This window comes from Pelobates fuscus, chromosome 8 (assembly GCF_036172605.1).
Source record: "Pelobates fuscus isolate aPelFus1 chromosome 8, aPelFus1.pri, whole genome shotgun sequence".
NCBI lineage: Eukaryota > Metazoa > Chordata > Amphibia > Anura > Pelobatidae > Pelobates > Pelobates fuscus.
Genome location: NC_086324.1, coordinates 63,344,343 through 63,369,157, shown reverse-complemented (window position 1 = coordinate 63,369,157; position 24,815 = coordinate 63,344,343). Strand labels below are relative to the sequence as shown.

The following is a 24,815-nucleotide window of genomic DNA, read 5'->3' as shown; positions in this document are numbered from 1 at the left end:
TCACCAGAGATACCCCCACTGAGCTCCCGTTGAGCCATACCACCTCACTATGATTTAAGTTGGCCTTAATGGTCTCACCGGTGTTCACTCGTTTCAAGACATTTCAGATCCCGATGGGGGACCTCACCATTTCTCACCACAGATACAGACCTCAATGGGACATTTACAAACTGTATGTACTACTGACCCTCTCGGGTCATCTCACTATTTGTTCTCTGTACCCAGATTGAACCTACCTGGAATGCATAACTAAATACGTCTTGTTGCATATGCCCTTACCCACAAAATTGTATATATGCGGATGTAGCTAAGATCCATAGTATTGCTTGGTGACGCGGGCACAAAATTTGTTTTATGTTGTTTCTCACATCTATCTAGTTGTATTGGCAGCTAGACAACCCGAAAACTCCATGACATAGTCCTGAACATAAAGAGGTGAGCTACACGAACACTGTAGCATAGTAGCGGCTAACCCAACAGTGAACCTAATCTCCCACTCAGGCCCAGCTCGTATTTCGTAGTTTGTATGCACAGTATACTCAAATGCTCTATCGTAATTTGTACGTCCTACTATCATAACATAGCAGGCTGCCCTATAACTCAGATAGCATAGATTAATATTGCCCCATATCATAGGACAGACACAAAGTTGCTGACAGCTTTCTACTACATCATAACCTATAGGAGCTTAGCGCACCCGGTCGCACATCGTATACCAACCAACCATTACTCTAGTCACTGTCACCTGCGGCCCATGCTTTGAGCTATCATGACTGCCCTTGCCTGAGCGGAGACCAGATAACCGAATTAATGGCAGAACGCATAGCTAAAAAGTCATACCTTACCCGTCTAGCTATCACCTTACCAGTCTAGCTATCACCTTACCAGTCTAGCTATCACCTATCACACAGAAAGATGCAAAGATAACCAGTAACACAATATGGGACCACAGCAAAATAAGGGGAATCTTTCACTAGATAACAATCAAGGTGTATCCTGTACAGGTACTAGGTCTAGTTTAGTTTCTCTCCTCCCAACCTCTGTGCCCAGTGGTGCATTTAAACACCTAAGCTGGTCGCCTAGAACCGCCAACAACACGCTCACTGCTTTCTCTGACCAACCCTGATTTAGCGACTGACAAGTCCCATTGAAGGGGTTTACGAACTACACACCAAACGGCATGCCTAACATACATACCGCTGTGCCCACTGACAAGCACTCACTGTCACGTTCTACTCAACACCTTGTTTTATCTCATGTTAACAAACGTCTTTTCTATTTCCTTTGTTTTTACTGATAACGTAACTGTTTTGTTTAAGCGTGATACCCGCTACATTATATGAAAAAAGTGAAATCTGTCTGCCACTGCATACCTAATGTACTCTTGAAATGCGCTGTTGTGGCGTCCGTTCATAATCTGTAACCACCTGCACAACCAAAATAAAGAATTAAAAAAAAAATAATGCCAAAAAATGAAATAAAAAAGTTACATACATACAGTGTCCCTTGGTGCATTGCTCAGTGGTCTGTCTGCAATTGCAAGCAAATAATTCCCACACCAGGGTAAGACACTCCAATCAGGAGCCTCTAATTCCAGCTAATGGAGACTGATTTTATCGCTTTTATCTCTGTCCAGAAGAGGTTAATGGGATAAGAAGTTTATTCCATCTGCAGTTCCACTCATCCCATGATGATTGGAACTGCATGATGATTGGAACTGCTCCAGTCACATGATGATTGGAGCTGCATTACAAACCCCAGCAGCAGTTCATGGCATAGGCAATTTACCACTCTATATGCAGTTCCACTTATCAATCTAATAAGTGGAACTGCAGTACCTGTTCAGTAAACTGACAGCAGCGATCGTGGCCATTGACATATTATGAACTGAGTTGTGTGCAGCCACCAACGACACACTGCTGCAAATCTCTTTAATTTGGAAAAATGTTGCCTCAGAAGGTATATGATAGCATTATACAAATATATTTGGGGCCAATTCAAACCATTGTCTGGATTTCTATCGTAAACAGGACTATACATAGGACACAAGGTCACTCATAAAAAAGAAGATTTAGTCTAAGGCAAAGTTCTTTTTTTTTTTTTTTTACAATAAGTATGTGGAACTATCTGCCTGAAGAGGTGGTTTTATCAGAGTCTGTACAGATGTTTAAACTGAAATTGGATGAACACATGCAAAAACATAATATTCAGAAATATAATTTTTAATTTGTGGGGTTATAGCTTCTTCATTCAAGGAGAGATCTGACAGCCAATCCAGGGTCAAGAAGGAATTCATTCCTGGTTTGTTGCAAAATTGGAAGTGCTTCAAACTGGTTTTTTTGCCTTCTTTTGGATCAGCAGCAAAAACAGATGTGAGAAAGGCTGAGCTGGGATTTTCAACTGTATAACTATACAACCTGGCTTTCTTTGGGGTCTGGGCATCACATGCGTAAACAAGGATGAATGCATGAAAGCGTTCAGCTTATCACTCTCAGCCAATGAGCTAAGCCCTGCACTGCTGGGCTTACGTTAGCGAATTGTGTTTCCAGCTCTTACTGAGCTGTAGAGGGGGCAGGAAATGGAGCCCAGATGACCTCAGGTAAAAAGTCAAACTGTTCTAAGAAGCACACTGTAGTGGCTTCTTGGAATGGCCGTTTAACATATTATGCTGTAAATAATAAAATAAATGCATTCATGCAACAAAAACATATTGTTACTATTAAGTCTATGCAGTTAGAGCCAACTTCGGAAATAAAGTATGCACAGTCTTTTTTAATTTCCACTATGAAGCAAAATTCTACTAGGGGCATTTAAGCATCTATCATAACGTAAATATATTGTGTTCAAGCTTGTTAAAAAAAATCTTAGCACACTAACAATTTCCTTTTTTTTTTTCCTCCTGCTAATATATAGTACCGTAAGTGGTGCATTATACAGTTGCATTATGCAGCACACACTGTTAGCATTTTCTGTTTATTCTGCTTTTGTTTTTTTCTTGTTTCCTTGCGGTTCCCAATAAATGTGTACGCTGGCTGTGCTTGTGTTCGGCTCTGGCCTGAGAGAAGGACAGGGGACTCCTGGGAGATTAAAGTTGAATTGTACAACCAATAGAAAGCCTGCGCTTTCCTTGTACCAATCTCACACTGTTTATGGAGTAACTAACAGTTAATAAATCATGGTTCAGGGTTTAGGACACTTGAGTCCAGATGCCAATTCGGGCTGGTTCAGCTGTGAAATGTTGGCTGATGCTCCTGAATGTACAGAACGTTCATATATATTTCTATATTTAATTTATTATTTTTTTCCAGCACAGAGCGTGTTGTGTAAATATAGACAGTGGCCAGCTCACAGGAGCGCTGTGCAGACACATGACAGGGAATGACTGAAAGACACCTTCTTGTCACGCTTCCAGGGTGAAAATTACAGAACATATTTCAGTCAGGTTTGCCCTGTTCTAAGAAACTTCTCATATTTATACCATTCCTGCTTCAATCAACATGTGGATTTTGTTAAGTACATGCTACAAATAAAACATGCACATATTTAGACTTCTACCTTGGGGTGTATTCACTAAGCCAAGAATTGTAGGGGATAATTTACAAGTGAATTCCAAACGTATAGCTAAAATTTAAAAACTGGAAAAAAATATCTTATTAACTAGTACATTTCTAGCTCAGGTATTTTAGGCTAAAACGTGTGCAATCACTGTTAATTATCCACATTTTTTGAGAATAAAATAATTTTTTTTAAGACAAAAAAATAATAATATAAAATAAAGTTCAACATCATACAAATGCTTATCAATCTAATAATTATCTACTAATTAAAGAACATCATATCAAACATCATATCAAAAAGCATCAGGAAAAGCAAAAAATTCAAGAAACCACTGTGGTACTCCGCAAATGTGGCCAAAATAGTAAAAAACTAAAAGTTAGCATTTAGTAAGTGAGGAAGACAGAATAATCCATACGATTAGGCAGAAAGAGGCTAAGTAAGTTAAGAGAGCTTCCAAATCACACACAGAAGAGAAAATAGCACAGTCAGTAAAAAAAAAAGGGGGACAAAACATTTTTAGATACATAAATGAGAAAAGTAAAGTAAAACAAGGATTCATTAGATTAAAAACAAAAGAAGGAAGGTATGTAGAAGATGATAAGGGTCTAGCTAACTGCCTCAATTAATATTTATGTTCAGTATTTACAGATGGACAAACAAGTCATTTGTTACATATGAGTTTACAGAGGAAGAGATTGTATTTCAACTGTCAAAGGTAGAGACAAATAAGTCAATGGGACCTAATGGAATACACCCAAAGTTATTAAAAGAGCTTAGTGATTTACTAGCAAAGGCATTAACATATTTATTTAAAAAATCATTGTTAACAGGAGTAGTCCCAGAAGATTGGAAGTTAGCGAATGTTGTGCCCATTCACCAGAAAGGTAGTAGGGAGGAGTCGAGCAACTATAGACCAGTAAGCCTTACTTCAGTAGTGGGGAAAGTCATTTAAACCATGTTAAAGGATAGGATTGTTGAACATCTAAAATGTATTTCAAGGTTAGAGACAACATAGGTTTACTTCAGGTAGATTATGCCAAACTAATCTTATTGATTTTTTTTATTGGGCAACTAAAATAATAGATCAGGGTTTTGCAGTAGACATTGTTTACCTATATTTCAGTAAGGTTTTTGACACTGTTTTGACACTGTTGCATAGAAGGCTTATCAATAAACTGCAATTTTTAAGTTTGGATTCCAATATTGTTGAATGGGTAAGGCAATGGCTGAGTGACAGGCAACAGAGGGTTGTAGTCAATGGAGTATATTCGAAGCATGAGCTTGTCACCAGTGGGGTACCCAGGGCCGCCATCAGGGGTAACAAACATGACGGTTGTCGCGGGCCGGCGGCCTTGGGAGGCCCGGCCGTCCTGGCCCCACATGTAGCGTCGGAACTGCCGCCGGTGCAGTTGCACCGGGGCCCGCACGTTGATGGGGCCTATCGGGTGGCCCATGCACTTAGGGCCACCCGATGGGCCCTATATGTTCAGGGGCACGGTCAGCGCTGTGGCCGTGTTATAGCGTGACTGGGCCCCTTGAAAAAAAAAAAAAACACAGCCGCAGCAAGTGCTGCTGGGAGGAAGTGGTCACTGAATGTATGTCTGCATATCATTATGTATGTCTGTATGTCATTATGTATGTCAGTATGTCATTATGAACGTATGTGTGTATGGATGTCAGTATGCATGTATGTCAGTATGTATGAATGTATGTCTGTATATATGCATGTATGTTAGTATGAATGTATGTATGTCTGTATGCCATTATTAATGTATGTCTGTGTATGTATGTATGTGTGTATGGATGGCAGTGTCTGTATGCATGTATGTATGTCTGTTTGAATGTATGTATGTATGTATGTCTGTCAGTATGTCTGTATGTCATTATGAATGTATGTCTGTATGTCATTATGTATGTCTGTATGTCCGTGTGAATCTATGTCTGCATGTCATTATGAACGTATGGATGTCGGTATGCATGTATGTCTGTATATATGCATGTATGTATGTATGTATGACTGTATGCCATTATGAATGTATGGATGTCAGTTTCCGGATGCATGTATGTCTGTATGTATGTCTGTATGTATGTATGCCAGTATGAATGTATGTATGTCTGTATCTAATTATGAATGTATGTATGTCTGTATCTAATTATGAATGTATGTCTGTGTGTATGTATGTATGTCGGTGTCTGTATGTATGTCAGTGTGTATGTATGTATGTGTCTGTATGTCCTCATGCATGTGTGTCTGTATGTATGTTAGTATGTGTCTGTCTGTCACTATATATCCCTGTGTGTCTGTATATGTGTGTATGTCTCAGTATGTGTGTGTCAGTATGTATGCCTATATGCGTGTGTGTATGTCTCAGTATGTGTGTCTGTTAGTATGTATCTGTGTGTGTGTATCTGTGTCATTTTGTATCATTGTGTGTGTTTGTGTCTGTGTGTGTATTCATGTAGGTGGATTCGGAGGCGGACCCTGTGGGCGGGATTGGAGGCGGGCCCCAGGGGGCCCAGACCCTAAGCTGAGTTAGGGCCCTAAAATTTGTGGTGGTGGCTCTGGGGGTACCTCAGAGATCTGTACTTGGACCCATTCTCTTTAATGTTTTATTAGTGATATTGAAGAAGGTCTTGATGGTAAAGTATGTCTTTTTGCTGATGATACTAAGATATGTAACAGGGTTGATGTTCCAGGAGGGATAAGCCAAATGGCAAATGATTTAGGTAAACTAGAAAAATGGTCAGAGTTGTGGCAACTGACAACTTATGTGGATAAGTGCAAGATAATGCACTAGATAAGTGCAGAGTACAGAATATTTGATAGAGTCCTAACCTCAACATCTGAGGACAGGGAATTAGGGGTGATTATTTCTGATGACTTAAAGGTAGGCAGACAATGTAATAGAGCAGCAGGAAATGCTAGCAGAATGCTTGGTTGTGTAAGGCTATCCTAACTATAAGATAAGGCCAGGGACTAATAAAAGTATTTCGAAAATTGGGCAGACTAGATGAGCCGAATGGTTCTTATCTGCCGTCACATTCTTTGTTTCTTTCAACACTATTTTTTTAATATAGTGGTTCTTTCATCAAGTTTTGAAAGGAAATCGATTCTGTGTTAAATGAAGTATATGTAAAAAAATGATAAAAACTCATCCCTACTTTTAGTATATGACAGGATCCTTCGATAGTTGGAGAAAGCAGCTGAAGATAGCGTTTGCTCTGCCTTTGTGACCTCCTGCCTTATAGGCAATATCGACATAATTATAAGCCGATGCCAATAATTTCCAAACTGCAGAATATTGACTGATTATATTGTGTGAGGCTGTTTGTTTTGTGTTTTTAGACAGTCAGTGTGCTATGTTGGAGGGTCTTTTTGTTGTGATCATGGTGCTCTGAGTGTTCCTCTAGTGAAAAGATTATATATATCGGTATATATTTATATATATATATATATATATATATCTATATCAAAAGATATTTCAGATAGCACTCTCAGGACTTTGAAAAAGTATAAAACTTAACTTTTAATAAACTTTACAAAAAAAATTGACGTTTTAGTCTGTTACTCACAGACTTTCATCAGGCCTGATGAAAGTCTGTAAGTAACAGACTGAAACGTCGATTTTTTTTGTAAAGTTTATTAAAAGTTAAGTTTTATACTTTTTCAAAGTCCTGAGAGTGCTATCTGAAATATCTTTTGCTATACCTCGCTTGACAAGCACCGGGCAAGTATAGTTTTATTACATGGAGTGCAAGATTATTTTTTCTTTTTATATATATATATATTTATATTTATTTATTTTTTATTTAATTAGATGTATTCCTTTTTTTGTTTGGAATAGTGGCCTATCCATGTATTTTTATTTTTTTCACCACAGGGACAGTCTCCTTACAGCAGTTGATTCTCCTCCAATGAAGTCATCAAGTCTTGCGCCTTTTTGTCCAGTCGCATCTATCTCTTAGAAAAGAATTGAGACCACATGGTGTATGTGCAACATTTGCCATTATCCCAGTGCTTCTTATAGAGAAGCACCGATTCCAAACTTTCTCGGTAAGAGCAATGTTTTACATTGTCTGAAAAGGGACAGCATATGTGCACCACAACCATTTAATGTTACACACTTTGCTGTTTATCTGCGAAACCAGGAATTGTCATAAATTGACAAGGGAATTGCACATTTTAGGCAAAAGGAGGTATGCTGAAAAACAGCTTGTTTTTAATTCAGCAATTTGTTTCTTAAATTTAGCCTTTATAAAAAAATGTCTTTATCATCTCTCAATGATTTCATCTTTAGTCTACTGAGAGTTACAAGTGTTTTCAGAGAATCAGAGGTTAAACTCGTATCACTTATTAATTATATCCCTTGAGTAAAAATACACATACAGGCGACATGTCTCCCTCCCCCAAATTAAGCAGGCTTTCACGTTATCAGACATTTGCCATTGTGCTGTGACAATGGAGCCCCTTTGTAAATTACCTGTGACATAAATAAGAAAAGTGATTGATGGCTTAAGCTCTGAACAGCAATTTTCTGACTATATACAAACTATATAGCAATGCAAAAGTAGACAATTCTGCTGTACCACATTAACCCTTACACTCCCAACAGGAATCATGTAAAAGCCATACTATTCAGGCAAGACAGTAATTGCATTTATGACAGATGAGGTTAGTCAACAAATACGGAATTGTGAAGAAACAAGAAGGCAACGGCAAATGTTAGGCATATGGGTCATATTAGTCATATTAAATGAAAAGGCTAAGGTTTAATTTTTTACCCCAGTTCTACTATTTTACTTAAAATGTAAAATGCCATTGCTGTTTTTGTTCAATTCACAGTTTAGTAAATAAACTCAAAAATGTTTTGCGTGTTGACAAAAATGTGTATGTGAAAAAGAAAAAAAAAAACAATTGCACAACTTGATATATCAGTATGGTGGTTCTTTCAATTGTATAAAGTTTGCAAGTACCAGTGGGTTTTAAGAAAAAAAAAAAGTCCACAAATATCTCCCGTTACATGAAGGGCGATCTATATTTTGGATAAATTGCCAGTAAAAAGAAAACTGGTGGTATCCGAGAAATTAATTTAGTACCTAATCCTCTGTGTGCCATCTGAAGTTTAGACGACAGCACAGTATTTCACGGCACAGACAGTATTTGACGGCACAGACAGTATTTTAGTACTTAGCACAGTATTAAAATGTGTCATATGAATTTGTGTTTGTGTGTTTCTGTCATTTTAATCTGCTATGTCTGTAGAGATCACACACATGAAATAAATGGGCAATGACGCATAAAGAAATTCACGCTGGAATTATTACAGAGGGAGTGCAGCTGCCCCTTACAGCAACTGGCATGTATTAACCCATTCGCTGCTTTTTAGGTATAAGTAATACTAAGTAACTTGTGCGTGGGTTATTAAAGTCTAACAGAATTATTCACTAAAGTGAGAATTATGGGGAATTCAGAGTAAATTTTACATTTTAGACCAAAATGGGAGAACCTGAAGCACATGTGAATTCAATAAATTACCCAATTCAGATAGTTTGGCCTTAAATTCGAAATTCACTTTGAATTCCTGACACGTCTCACCTTAGTGAATAAACCTGTAAGAAGGCTTTGATTTGTATGGGGTCCTAGGTAGAAGTCAAATACAGAAAGCCAACAGATTGCTAGTACTGTACAGTATAGACTATGGAATCTACAATTCCTTTTAAAATGTGATTCTGAAAATTGTGTATGATGCATTTGCAAAGAAGGATTCGAAAAAAATGACTGTGCAAATGAAAAAAAAAAAATAATAATTAAAAAAAAAAAAATATATATATATATATATATATATATATATATATATATATATAAATAAATACAGTAAATAATTGTAGTGTGCTTTAAATTTGTGTATCTTGTGTGAAAGTCGGATGACCATTACAGGAAAGTTAGTTCACAACATCAGGGGTACCAGGTTTGGTCAAAAAGACCGGCTGAGCATTATGGGAATTGTAGTTCACACACAAAAAAAGCTGGTTGATCCTCATGGGAAACTTAGTTCAAAAGCATCTGAGGTGCCAGTTTAGCCAACATGCCTTACTTTGGGACTGTTCACAAAAAAAGGGATGGCTTTGCATCATGGGCTTAGTAGATCACAAAGATCTTGGGGTACTTCTGAGGTCAAAACCTTGTGGATTTTAGCACACATATATAATACGGTTCAGTATGGGCCAGCTATGGCTCAGTTCCCTCTGCCATGTCCAGTGGGGACCTCCGCCTCCCCTCTGCCATGTGCTGTCCCCACTACTACCAGCAGTAGTGACAGGTGCAACCTGCATGTGAATTTCAAGTTCAGTGGCAGCGTCTGGGCCAATCAGCTGCGAGCATTGACAGGCAGTGGGCGGGGCGTGAGCCTTTGGGAGGAGGAGTGTGTGTAGCAGTTCTCCGCTGCTGGTATAGCTCCCCATATGATTGTATGGAGCAGGAGAGCCAGCGCTGTGCAGTACAGAGGGAGCCAGTGTTATACAGAGGCAGCCAGTGTTATACAGAGGCAGCCAGTGCAAGGCAACCATTGGTCAGAGGAAGACAGTGCAGTGCTGTGCAGTGCTATACAGAGGCAGCACTGTTCTGTGCTATACAGAGGCAGGCAGCGCTGTACAGTGCTATACAGAGGCAGGCAGTGCTGTTCAGTGCTATACAGAGGCAGGAAGCACTGGTCGGTGCTATACAGAGGCAGGCAGCGCTGTACAGTGCTATACAGAGGCAGGCAGCACTGGTCTGTGTTATACAGAGGCAGGCAGTGCTGTACAGAGGCAGCCAGGACAAGGCACCAGGGGAGCAGAGCCAAGAGAAGAACAGCCAGGACGCCGGGACTCAGCTCCTAAAATAAGAGAGAAGGAGTTAAAGCCCAGGCAAGGAGGGGCTACAACTGATTGGAGATAACTTTCCTGATACTGTTACTTGTTTTGGGGGTTCTGAGGTCAGGAGCCCCCTCACCCCCTCTTTACATCTCTGGGGTTTGCTGGGAAGGATATGTCCTGGGACATGTGATTTTGGAGAGGATTTGAGGTGATCTGGATCATGAGGATGTTGGGAGCTGGGAGCTATCTGTGCCCTGGATGGCTGAGCTTGCTGTGGGCACTGGGGGCACTCCATGTGGCCTTCGGACAGTCAGGTAAGTGGCATTGAGCACCCAAACCATGTATATATGTCTGATGCTGTCATCTAAAAAAACAACCTGTGTTTGCTCTGTTATGAAGAATTCTGCAAAATCCCTACAAGCCAACACTGCCAGCGGACCTCAGGGTCTGGGGGAGGGGGGGTAACTTTCCCAGTCTCCACTAAAACAGAGAATTCACTAGCTCACTGAGTGCCCTCCCAACAAAGGGCACCCCTTACCAAACATTAAGCTGCACAATCCTTACCCCTTACCAGAGAAGGTAACATGTCAGCAAATATTTGTTTAATTTAAGGCTCACCGCTTAACTCTTGCGATGCCAGAGGGCACCCTAGCCTAATCTGTTGCTGCTGGCTGCACCTGTCCCCAAGCATTGCTTGTTTAATTTCCACAATTAACAATGCATAAATAAATCAATAGAATAAATAAATAATTATAGCGTTCCTACAATTTTATCCATATCAGCGAACCAGTTAATATAAAAAATTATACATTTTTTTACCCAATTCTTCTTGCCCCACAATAGTCTTCAAAGATCCTCCCTCCAGCCCTTCCCAGTCTGTTTAAGTAATACTGCTTCTGTTAAGGAAACCCGTCCGGGGCTGTTTAGAAATTAGGGGATGTGTGGGGTGCACTTTGCAATATATGGGTGCCAAGTGGCTCTATAAATAATCGTTATCCCTTTAAGGCTGTTTGTAGATAATATCAGAGTGAGGTATTGAATAGTAGTCACTTGCCAACCCATTTAAAACATATAAGTTACCAGTCCTGGCTTTGGAAACCAAAACACTAGAGTTCTAAAATCGCGTGTCTTGTAACCCTTCATGTCTGATGCATAGATGTTATGTCACAATGCAGTCCTTATACCATACTTTACCGGGGGGACTTTGGTGTGGTTTGGAACAGATTCTGCTGAGGATATGACATTTACAGGCAAAACTGTGTTCGGATTTGGGGGATATGAACATGCAATGGGTTAATTCCCAGAATGAACGTTTTAATGTAATGGTGGGCTGCTGCAGCCCTGGGTCTCAGTGCTTTGTGTATACTGTGCCACAGAGTTATTTTCTCTTCCTTGTCTGTTTGTGTACATGCTGTGTTCTTCACTTCTGGTCATGCCTGTTTGACTGGCTCTCAAGACTCGTGCTTGAGTCTGTTAGAATGGGTTTTGCAGGGAGCAGGTGTAAAAGAGTGCATGGGGTTGGTTCGCTGACTTCCTTTCTGAAGACATGATTGTTGTTTCCTGATGGTTAATGGCAGACCTTGTATACTTTTTAAAGTTTATAGGGTATATGCACTTGACCCTCGGATGGCATAATGTGTGAGTGAGCCTTGCATTGTTGTAATATCTAGTTGGCCCCTTTACTCCTGTTATGTTAAAGTCAGTTACTGCAAATACCAGATTGTTTAAGATCTGGGGAGATAAGTTTATTTGTACAAGCAACATTTTGTGTTTGTGTGCATTCAAAGTGCATACATAGTATACTTGTGTGATTATATATTACACTGTATTTGTATTTTGCATGTAGATAGACTTGCTGATTGGGAGGCAAGCTGGTCCATAGATAGTTCAGAAAAAAACACAATGTGAAAGTTTCTTATTTTAACATATATCTGTCTGTCTTTCTATCTATCTATCTGTCTGTCTATCTATCTATCTATCTATCTATCTATCTATCTATCTATCTATCTATCTACCTGTATGTCTGTCTGTCTGTCTGTCTGTCTGTATATCTGTATTTCTGCCTGTCTATCTATCTATCTATCTATCCGACTGTGTGTGTTTATCACATACAACCGGTACATTCATGTTTTTTTTTTAACCCTTTGAATTTACAAGTTTAAATATAATTCTTTATTTATTACACTTTTTTATTATTACATGTATCAGACATCTGCCCCCAGGTATTTATTCCCGTCCTCCTTCAGTTATGTTGGCTTACAAGAAACATTATATTTCTGTAAAGGATTTGATGTCACTTTGATCCCACTTGCTTTTTCCCCCTGTTTATAAATGCCAATGTTATGTATATTATAGCTATATATTTTTCGTTCCTATAGCCAGCATTACTATTGATATATAGTCATTTATAATAATATGTATATATACCGTTATATAGTCCCTGACAACACTTCCTGTGACCATGCCTTTCTCATTGTTCTGTCCCTTACATGGTTAAACATATGCAGCAGAATTAAATGAAGTGTAGACTGACTTCAACACCACCAGTCTGTTCTCCCCCAGATTTATTTCTTTTTCCCAATCCAGCCTACTTGTACTCCCTTATTGCCAGCTATACAACTGCCATTGGACTCCTTCCCTGCAAACTCCTCAGTTTATTTACACAGGGGCTGGACTGATAAACTATTAACAGATTATTCTCCTTTAATGAGATGTGTAATGTGTACACACAGTATCACACATACTAGGGACTTGCAGAGTGGCTCATATTGAAATCACTGCAAAAATACCTAGACACCTCATTCCACAAGTTGTGATGCCTGCTCCTATTTGTAATTGATTGTGTGTGTGTGTGTATATATATATATATATATATCAATCGGAGTATTTCAGAATGCAATGATACCTTTTTTCTTGGACTTGCATAATACTTTAAAGACAAGGCTTCAAGCGTTTTGTTCTCCGACTTCAGACCTGAGGAAGAGAAGAAAGCTCTTTAAATCTTGTCTTAGGATTTTGGCTTTATATATATATATATATATATATATATATATATATATACACACACACACACACACACACACACACATACATACATAAACAAACGAACAATAACACAAGCAATATAATTCAGTAGTGACAGTGTCAGTCAGTTTACTTGGTGACATCAAAGTCTACCATTTGAAAGTTGTGGCCCCATGGATCTATCTTTAGCTTGTGACATTGAATCTCCAATTATCTGCCTTCTACCCAACGCTTTACCTCTTGACATATGACCTTAGAACTTCCTCCTTGATGAACTCAAGTGACCTTTTCTTTTCAAGTCTTCTTTCTGTTAAGGACTTAATATATTTATATATATTTTTGGGTGGGGGGAGAGTGTTGTTTAATTATATATTTATGATGTACTGTAGCTGTATAGGAGGTGGCCCACGCATGTAACTCCTCTGCTCCAGCCTTTCTTGGAAAAGCAATCCATTCGTGGTCCAAATACTACTTTTTTGGAAGTCGGAGGCGAGAGGATACAATAGATGAATTAATAACACAGACCAGTCCAGTGGAAACCAAAAAAGACTGTTCCCCTGCAAGATGTCATTATTTTTTTCAATACTATTACAGTTGTGAAGAGCCTGGAATACTATCAGTATGTTATACAGTGTGTGCTTTAAGTGTTGTTCAGTAATAATGCACTGCCTGGCAAATATTGAGAAGGCTTAGGCACGGACACACATTGTGCTCTTATAGACGGTGATGCTGAATGGAGGTTTTTTTTTGCTGGTTTAGCCTCTAACTCCTTTAACCCATTCCGCCCAGGACAGGCTCTGAAATCCAGCAGCTAATCGGTCAATGCTTTTAATCAAGTCAGAAAGCCAACTGTATGCTTGTTGACTCAATGACAGTTGATTCCTGACATATCTGTGTGTCTGATAGGAATTTCTATGAGGCTGTCCTAGGGATGCACTCTCTGTCTAAAGCTAACAAGGAATATCTGTATTAGCTTTTATTAGCGAACCTCTTAATTTTTTAAGGGTCTCGTGTCGCTTTTTTGGATCTTCAAGGCACAAGCGGTGCATTAACTTTCTATTAAATGCATATTGTTTCCTGATAATTCTATAGATTTCGTCAATGTGATATTGGGAAAATATAGGATATGATAAACTAAATGTGCAATAATAAGTGAATTAATATTATGAATACATTGTATAGACATGCTGTTACACTCACTAATGTCTATCTATCTATCTTTCTATCTATCTATCTAACTATTTATCTAACTATCTATCTATCCATCTATCTATCCATCTATCTATCTATCTATCTATCTATCTATGTATGTATATTATTGTCAACAACTATGCAGTAATGATTGTACATATACAAAAATCCTGAAGCTCGGTGGTTTACATTAAATGAGGACAATCTATTCATTTTTATAAGTTTTATATAGCTAAACAAGGAACTGAGAAACATCTCAACAATGTTTACATGTGAATATATTCTACTACTATAACATTTGTAGCAACAGCGATTGTATGTAATAGATGTATTATCGAGTACTATGTAGTACGTACATTATACATTACCTAAGATACTTTATTTACCTTGTATAACATCTGCTACATACTTCTAGTTATTAAATCATGCAGAGTGTGTGTGTGTTTGTTTGTATAAGCTTGTAATGTGATCTACGATAGTGGTAACAAATTTAAGAAAGTGCAAAGCACGCTTAAATTATAAAGGAATAAGAACCACTTAAATGCAAGATAAGCTGGACATAACGTTGTGTGTGTGTGTATGTGTGTTAGACGACAGAAATAGTGTGCTAATATTTTGTCACGTTTAACCATTAGAATAGAATGGTTTAATATCTCAAATCGTGTGTGTGTGTGTGTTAGACAACAGAAATAATGTGCTAATATTTTGTCATGTATAACCATTAGAATATAATGTTTTAATATGTTCAATGTACATTTACCATGTACTGATAAAAATGCACGCAGACGTGACAGTGGTTTACTTTCGATCAGTGACAGATATCAAAATTTGAAAAAAATTATACACTTTTGTCACCGTACATCCAGACCTTTGTGACTGTTTCTTCTGCAGTAGCTTTAGCCGTGCAAGCCTTCATCCATCGCAGGCCGCATCTCAGTTTCGGGAAAGCAAGCATAATTAATTGGCAACAGCACCAGATTTATCTGTTGAGCCAAAAACAGTGTTTTCCTCTCAGCTTTTAAAGAGCAACTTTTGAATAATATTTTAATTAAATAATAGTTTAAGGGGGCAAAAACATTTTAAACAAAAAAAAGAGAGAGAGACTTTTTGTTTTCCTTGTATCCCCTGGGTGCAATAATATTACTGCTTATTTAAACATATGTCCTCTTAACTATTGGTTACTCTGTTTATCTTTAAAGAAAATATATTATATGCATATTATTATTCTTTTTCTTAGTATTGATTAAAATGTATTAAAAATGCATAGAACAAGAGGAGTCAAGACCAAAAAAGTGGGACGTTTACAGAAAGAACAAAAACATATTGATTTTTCTTGAGGCAGTAATAGTTTGGTAACATTTTTATAAAGAAACAAACCTTCACCCTTTCGATGCTGGAGGGGGTCAATATCCTATTGCTTTTCCAATGAGAGTTGAATATAAATGTTATCATCCCGTCACGTAGATTGGATTTAACGATTCTATTGCTGACCAATTAAGAAAGTCTATTTAGATGCGGTTTGTGTTGGTTTTGCCCTGTCTACCCTAAACAGAATCCCCTCCCTGCCCGTTTGCAGTTTACTGTAGTTTGTTTTGGTCCAAATGAGGAATTAAGTGCGGATAAGTAAACCGCGCTGCCAGAGGGCGACAAGATGTTGAGTGAATTGCTTTTAGATGAAACAAATTAAAGAACGAGAGAAGACAATCTGCTTCTCGCATTAATAGACACGCTCCGTGTTCAGGGGGGAAGTGGTACATTTTGGAGATGCTAATTTTATTAGGAGGGCGAGTGGAATTCACCTTAGATGTATAGATGAATCCTGTGCCATTATACCAGGTTTGGCGAAACATTAATGGGTTATGTGACATTAGCTGAAAACATAAATGTTGCACATTGCAACTAGCCTTACAAAATCATTCAAAGCAGTGACGCCCTATGACTATTTCCAATTCCATTCTAAAAGGGTATTGCAAGCTGTAACAGCAGTCTATCAGAGGCTCATATTGTAACTGAAAAAAAAAAGCATTTGGGGTATATTTAGGCATTGTACACCAGGATACTACAATTCACTAAATTGACAATTTAAATAAAAAAAGAAGTACCTGGGAAATTTGCATGTTTTAGGTCAAAATCACTGAACTCATATTAAGGAAAGAAAAAAATATATATTTATTTAGATTGCTTAATTGCAAATATAGAATATAGAGGCCTTAGGCAGCAATATTCCGCAAAGGAACATTTTTTATAATTTTGTGTGAGTTTATTACTCCCAGTTATACAAAGTATATGCAAATATTTTTTTATTTATTTTATTGGCTACATATTTGCCCTTTTTTGCACCATTTGTTAATAACAGTGTGGAACATGCTGATATTCCAAATTATAATAATAATAATAATAATAATAATTAAAAATACTATGATGTATATCTCCAATTTGACCTGTCTACTTGCTCCCTTTGAAGTGACTTGAAGCCAAAAATATTTATTTAAGGTACCAAGGCACCCCTACCAGCCAAGGATTTAGGGGTTATCCGGTTGTGACTAAGATGTTTTTAGCAAAAAAAACCCAAAACCACACAACTGGATAATCCCTATATCCTAGGCTGGTAGGGGGTGTGAGGTCTGGTTTGGGAAGCAGTGATGTATCTCATTGTAGGGTAATCATGACCATTCACCTTCCCGCAGCTGTTTTTGAACTGAATATTTTGTAAAGCGCCAATGCTACCTTTCATTTTGGTATTTACGGCTCTGGTTTGTACCTTGCACTCTGCTGCTATACATCATTCACAGTTTGTCTTCATTTTTATGTTGGTAGCTGTCTTCAAACACTGACAATGGCTTGCGTCATATGGCGTTTGATCATCTGCTATCGATGACCCATAATCACAGTATAAGGTCTAACATACTTGCTATATAAAGTTTAAAAAAATCAATTTAATGAAAATAAGTCAAAAGCAAACACTGCAGTGAAAAAAAAAATAGAAACATTGTACTGCATAACACGTTTCATGCTAAATGGCAGATAATCCTATTTTAGGTTGCCCACAAAACATGGAATATGTTAGACTTGAGCAAAACAAATTGACTAGATAGATAGCATTAATCACAGGTCTGAGATCATAATGGTAACCTTATCAAGCGGGACCTCTTAATTCAAAATCCAATGAATAGACAATTTCTGCTTCCCTTGCTGGTGAATAATGCCTCAATTGATATTAAGTCACCAATTGAGGCATGGCAAGATGCCTTATGCATTTCTAGCCTTGATGAACTTCTTCAGTCAAATTTAAAGGGATACTATAGTGCGAGGAATACAAATCTATATTCCTAGTACTAGAGTTCCCTCTAACCCCCTCCCCCCACATCCCCACTCCACTCCTGGCAGTGCAATGGTTAAAAAACCCTTGCAACACTTACCCTCTGAGTCGGTGTTCCGCCTTCTCTGACGTCATCCAACGGAGGAGGGACTAATGCGGATGTACTGCGAGCACTGTGAGTGCATTAGGCACGCCACATTTTGGGATCTAACTGACACTGGATGTCTTTATGCAATGCTTGAGGACATCCAGCGTCAGATGACCAAAAGTCTGGTAAACTCTCTGAAGCACCACTAGGGGCTACTTAGTACTGGAATTTAAACATTGTGGTTTCTCATCGCAGGACTAAGTGTGACAGAGACACAACACCGAGATCACTTCAATAAGCTAAAGTGGTCTGGGTGCCTATAGTATCCCTTTAACTACAATCATGTTTCTGTTTTTTTTTTTTTATTAAGTAAGCTGGTCTTGCCATACTAATTTTATTTGTGCAAGATTTGTGACCCTTCATTGTGTGATTTTGGGTCATCATTAGCAGGCTCCAGTTTCCGGTTTCATACTCTGAAGGGTGCCATTACCAACTAACTTCTAGAATGCATGTTAACATGCCACTATCAGTATATATACAAATATTGTAGAAACATCACACTTCTGCAGTCCCAGTGGAATTCTACCTAGCCCCAGTGCTTAAGGAATCGAGAATACATTTCACTCCATAGCCTCGTTAGAATAATAGAAGCACTGGAGATACAATCGTCTCTCGAGTATTCAACGAATCACACCTTAAAGTATTTTTGCTAATGTGTTGTCAAACACACACTCACTGGAGACATGTCATTTTGTTTCAGGAATTCAATGACTCACAGCAAAATCGTTCGTTATTATTTATTACAAAAATAAATAAATTGCTAGACAGTTACAACAGCAAGCCACATACATGCTCATTTTGGATAATTTTTTTTGTATTATTCTAGAATATCAGCTGAGAAATATTGTAAAAACCCATACTACTAACATTATCTATCTATCTATCTATCTATCTAAATCTCTCCCTTTCTCTCTCTCTCTCTCTCTCTCTCTCTCTCTCTCTCTCTCTCTCTCTCTCTCTCTCTCTCTCTCTCTCTCTCTCTCTCTCTCTCTCTCTCTCTATATATATATATATATATATATATAAAAGATGTGTTCCTTTATCATAATAGATTGCTAGGCTACTCTTAAAGGGATTCTCCAGTGCCAGAAAAACAAACCCGTTTAAAACTTCTTCAGCTACTTACCTGAATCCAGCACCGATGTCCCTCGGCGCTAGGTTCGGCTCTGCCCATTATTCAATGCTTTCCTATGGGGAAAATATCTGTCACTGGAGCTACGCGAGGACATCCAGCGTCAGATAATGGACCAAACATCCGTTATGAATCTATATGCGCCCCCAGTGGCTCTCTGGCAAACAGCCACAGAGGGCAAACTTAGAGCTGCAATTTAAACATTGCAGTTCTCTGGAACTGCAATGTTTTACATTGCATAACTAGGTGCAAAAGGGAAAAAGCACCCAGACCACTTCAATTAGCTGAAGTGGTCTGGGTGCCTACAGTGTCCCTTTAAAAAAAAACCTGAAAATGAATTGTCACAATCTGCCAATCCAATCCTAGCATTGAACCCAATGCACTTGAGGCATACAGAACCAAATGTCATCATACTGTCTATGCTGACGCAGGATATCATTAGATTCAATAAGTGACTCTATGTTAGTCCCAAGTCCCTAGTGAAAAATTTAAACAGCGACATTTCTCAGCAACAGCATTGTTTGCAACAGCAAGATTACAGGATCAGCATCTATGCCCCAAATCACCTCATTAACCCCTTAAGGACACATGACGTGTGTGACACGTCATGATTCCCTTTTATTCCAGAAGTTTGGTCCTTAAGGGGTTAAGCTACCTTTGCTTTTGTGCTTAGATTTTTCGCTTTAACATATGATACACCATATTTGATAATATTATTATCACTGTCTTTGTCTTAAGATATCCTAACTAAGCCTCATTAGAATATATTAGGACAAACCCTGTGTGGATTTTACTTATCCCTTGTGCAAATATAGATCAGTCGAATGTGCCACTCAAACGATATTGAAATGTGGTTATTTCTGTGTTTTTGTTTTTTTTACTTGAAACAGCTTTCCAAGTTCTGGACTATCATTTGGATGTCGCAGACAATGGATCACAATTTAATTTGTCTGCTTGTCATATCCATTGGTTACACAAGAGAAAATCAATCATTTTGAAGGTCTAATCACTGTACACTATACAATATTGGATATATACTAAGCTAATCCCACTCGGTAGGTTTTCTTAGCAAAGCAATGTCCTGCTATTTTATACATTGCTTTTCAGCCATTGATTTTGCCTAGAGGGGCAAAACATCTGTCAGTTGCTTGGCAGTGGTTTCTTTATATCTTAACTCGTGCTCCTGGCTGAAAAGCCATGATAGATGTCTGTTGCACAGAAAATTCTACAGAAGTTTGGAATCCTAAGAAATCCTAGCATAGGAAAACCATGATCGTGTGTGTGTGCACACGCGGCTCCAGCACTAAAAGTCTGTGCCTGGAAAAGAGAGAAGGGCTTGCGAAGGCTGCAGACATCAAGTCTGCAGCTTTTGCAAGCAGTTTTGTTTCCTATAACCAACTCCAAAGAAAATTTGCAGACAAAAAACACATGCATGGTTTCTTTGTGGGTATATCCATTAAACGGTAAAGCAAATAATGAAATATTCCTTTAAATCTTATAGCGTTTTTAAAGGGGAGCCGTCACTTCTGAGGATTTTTCATATAATGTTTAGTTCTACCGATATCTACTAAATATGTATTTGTGAGGTATGAAAAAACCCAAAATGTAGACTACAACTCTTTATCCTTCTAACGGGTGCCTCTGTTGTCTAGTCAGTCATTGATATAAACTCTGTCCTTTGCACCTGCCAGTCAGCTTAGAAAGAAGAGTAGAAACAGATACAATATTTATTTTTGTCCTCTACATATGCAATGGTCGGCCGGGCTTTGCCTTGTTTGAACCGTTTTTGTTATGTCATTTGCTAAATGTTACATACAAATTCAAAAGAGAGGAGAGCACCTCATGAAAAAAGGTTATCATACGTTCTAGAGTAAAGTTTCAATGATTTATTCAATGGCGTAATCTCCAGAGAAGTGATTGTTCCCTTTTTAAAAAGATGTGACATAAGGTAAAACAATAAATTTTTTATGCACAGAATTGACATTGGGCAGCCCGGAACAGAGTTCTGGGCTGCCAATGTAACATTGTGATGTGGGAGCAACTAGCCCCCATCACACAGTTACAAATAACTCAGTCTGTAGTGTCCCTTTAATTGGAAGGTACTACTCTATCCAAATGTAACAGCTGCTCTTTTTAGATTCCTCCTCCTACATGGGACATTAGGCGGTCTAAAAATTCAAGGTTTATATTGGGCTTAGTACCTTTTTTTTTTTTTTTTAATTCTTTATTTTTTCAGTGCATAAGAGTGGTACATGTAATACTGAGGGGCCCCGAAAGCATTCCTCAGGTCATTCCTCGCTTAACATGCGGGGCAGAGAAGTAACAGGCACAGTTTTATATTTTAGACAAGCTTGGTTACGTAGATTTACACTGATTATAATAATAGAGGTAACATGCTAGTGATATGAGGATCGCATACAGAATATACGTACACATAGTTATGCAGACGAGTATATAGGAACATAGAGAAGGCTACCAGCAGGTACTATAGTCTGTTCGCTTTTTACTGGATACATGCTTTAAGTATTTGCACTATTGGTATGTTTAAGTAATAGGAGAAGTATGCTGCAGCATAGCGGTCAGAGAGGCTAGTATATATCAAGCAGCAGTCTATGATTCCCTAGTAGTGTGTAATAGTGAAGATCAGGCTAGACGTGCATATAGCATTTGGGGTTATGTTTAAGGCGGAAGCTGTATGGCTTTGCGTTCTCTAAATAATAATAATTTGTACTGCACTAAATTGGTCAAACCTAACAGCCCTGCACTTTGCAAGTATTAAAAATTGCTAGCATGGGGGTAAACGTAAGGAGGGTAAGCCATGCTAAGGCATGAGAGATATCAAAGTACGGCATATGATTAGTGCTGCCTAGCGACGATACAGTGCATCTTTTATATAGTGCTTTAGACATAAGCATACATTTAAGCATACATTTCCAAGAATATAATAGCATGGCATGGCATATGATTAGATCGCACAGTTTTTGCCATAATGAACAGCAATGTACCGGTATATAAATTTATAAGCACCAGCACCACCAGGTAGGCAGGTCGTTACTGCGTGCGGCAAAGGGCCTTGCTCACAGCTCAGTCCTGGATTCGCTTTTTTAGGCTATGCAAGCCGGGGGTATCATTCAGTCCCATTTCGAGTAGTCACTCAGCAGGGCAATGCCCGCAATTGCAGGCAGGTAGGTCGCTTCTGTGTTCGCTTGTGGGGTCCCCTTCTTTATCCCGGGCTGCGGTTGTGAGCGGGTTTGGCGCCCTTTAAGTGGCTTCCGTGGTGCCGCTTTGCGTGTCGTGGAGGAGCGGTGCTTGATCCGCCGCCATGTTAGGGTTTTCCCTGCTGGTGGATGGGAACGTTGCGGCATGCAGTGGGTACACGTTGGTGGAAAGGCAGGACAGCGCATCGTCCGTTGTGGTTGCTGCCAGTAATAAGTGAAGTGCTGGTCTAGCCTGAAGAGGATGTGGTCGAGGTCAGCACTGGATCGTGGAGACCACGCGGCGTCCGCCATGTTTGGTAAGGTGCTGCTTTCTCCTATCTCCCTTCGCGCCTCTGTTTGGGCTGAGTAAACCTCATGAGGAGGACCGGGATCACCCCCCCGGTCCAGAGGGGGGGGTACGGAGCCGGTATCCCCGCCGGTCTGACTCCGAGCACCCAACGGTATGCGGCAGGGCAGCGGCCGTCCACCCCGCTCGCCTCCGGAGTAGGCCGCGGTAAAGCCAGGTGGGATTCCCCTCCAGGGGACTGTAGCCTGTGTGACCAGCCTCACCCTGGGTCCAGGGCTCTCCGCCCGGCGAGGGCCACCGTTGCCGGCAGGTTTTGTGCCAAAAAAAGGTAGAAATGTTGCTTATAATTTAATGGCTGCGGGAGCTGGTCTCGCATGCGACCAGCCAGCTCGGCGGTCCGGCCCCGCCCCCGGCTTAGTACCTTTTTATACACCCTGTCTATTAATTAACAGATGTAATCTTTTATCTGACATGTATTTGAAATCTGTATACGCAAACAACAACAAAAAAGCAAGTTTCGTTTTTACAAATATTGAGAGAATGAAAGAATTGGGAAAACTGTAAACTCATTGTTATATTCTGAGCTCTCAGTGTCCCTTTAAGGTCAATTTTCTGCAATTGGGACCGGCATAACTGAGTATCTGTCTAAGTATTTTAGCTAAATAGCCAGAGAGGAAAGCAAATATTTATTTGGCGATCTGAAGTACAGTTTGAATAAAACATTAGCCACATGTTATTTAGTCTTTGTTGTTTTGGGTGTATACAATGTGGGTGGAAACTTGGTTTTGAGTGAATGCAGTATGTAAGATTGAAAAGTTATTCCAAGCATTATGACCACTTAGTCAATTTGAAGTGGTCATGGTGCCCGGAATCTCTATGTGAAAGTATGTAAAAAGTGAAACGCTGTACGTATGGAGATTAACCCTTTAAGTGGCTGAAGGTGTAACTCCACGTCTGGCAGCGTTATTAATCAATTCTGTGCAAAACTGGCATCTGTCGTCCACACACAGAGCATGCTGTCTTCATATAGTCAATGGCGTCCTGGCATCCCCTCAGTCTGTACCCCCTGACATCCTCCATCCGAGAAGGAGGAATGGACTTGGAGATAGAGCAGAGGTGAGTTTTAGTGTTTATTACTTTTTTTTTTTTTTTTTTAAATGGGGGGAAAGAGGGATCATCTCAGAAAGGGTTACTTTAACCGAAGCCACTGTTTTATGAAAAGACGTTTTTTTAGTTTAGAGTAATTCTTTAAATCACTGTATGCTAAACATTTAAAGAAGTGATACACTTCTAATAGAACTTTAAAAAGCTATGGCGTTTTATAGCTACTAAACGCTTCGAAAAAAGTACACCTGAAGCCATTCCTAGAACTTACTTTAAAAAAAAAAAAAATGAAATCGTTGGCTGTAAAGAAATTATTTTATGTTTTAATTTGAATATAAGAATTTGAAAGGCAAAGTAACATTTAATCAGCTCTACCATCTTTAAATATCCCTCAGTACAAAGGTATGGAAACTGTTGGCACAGAAAATAATTACATTTATATTGTGTGAATTGCAGCTGCTTTACTGCAAGAGGTTATTATTTCTCAGCCTTTGTCTTTTCTCTATAAAATTAACAATTATAGCTGATTTTCCGACATTTTTTCCCTTCTCCTCTCCTGATTGATCTAATTTGATTTGAATGGAACTGACCTTTAGATGGATGTCATTCTTTTTGAGTTAAAATCATTTTTTTATTCTTCGTAGTGTATTCTTTTGCCTATTTTTTTATTGGCATTTTTATTACTATTCATATAACGCCACCTTAAGTGATTTTTTTTTTTTATCATAAGAAATGTATAATACACAATAATTCTCTAAATAAATAAAGTGAAAATTAAAAGTGAATTTCCGTTTCGAGGTAAAAATAGTCAAATTTGAAAACTGTGCTGCAGCTCAGCTACTTTGGCCTTAAATGTGAAATTCACTTTGAATTCTCACTTTAGTCACTAACTCTGTAAATGTTGCTATTCAATTTAATTTCCCTACAATTTGAAGTTTAGTGAATAAACCTGCCTTTGTGTTGTTGGACTGCCCAGATTT

General features: G+C 38.7%; 1 protein-coding gene across 1 annotated transcript in view; it reads left to right on the top strand.

Moving 5' to 3' along the window:
- The first annotated feature begins 10,040 nt into the window (after positions 1-10,040).
- The window catches only part of ERBB4 (erb-b2 receptor tyrosine kinase 4), a 797,331-nt gene continuing 782,556 nt past the window's right edge, over positions 10,041-24,815 (top strand). Inside the window, exon 1 of the mRNA XM_063429955.1 lies at positions 10,041-10,727. Within this exon, the coding sequence (XP_063286025.1) occupies positions 10,634-10,727 (94 nt within the window). The 5' untranslated portion in view covers positions 10,041-10,633. The remainder of the gene's footprint in view (positions 10,728-24,815) is intronic.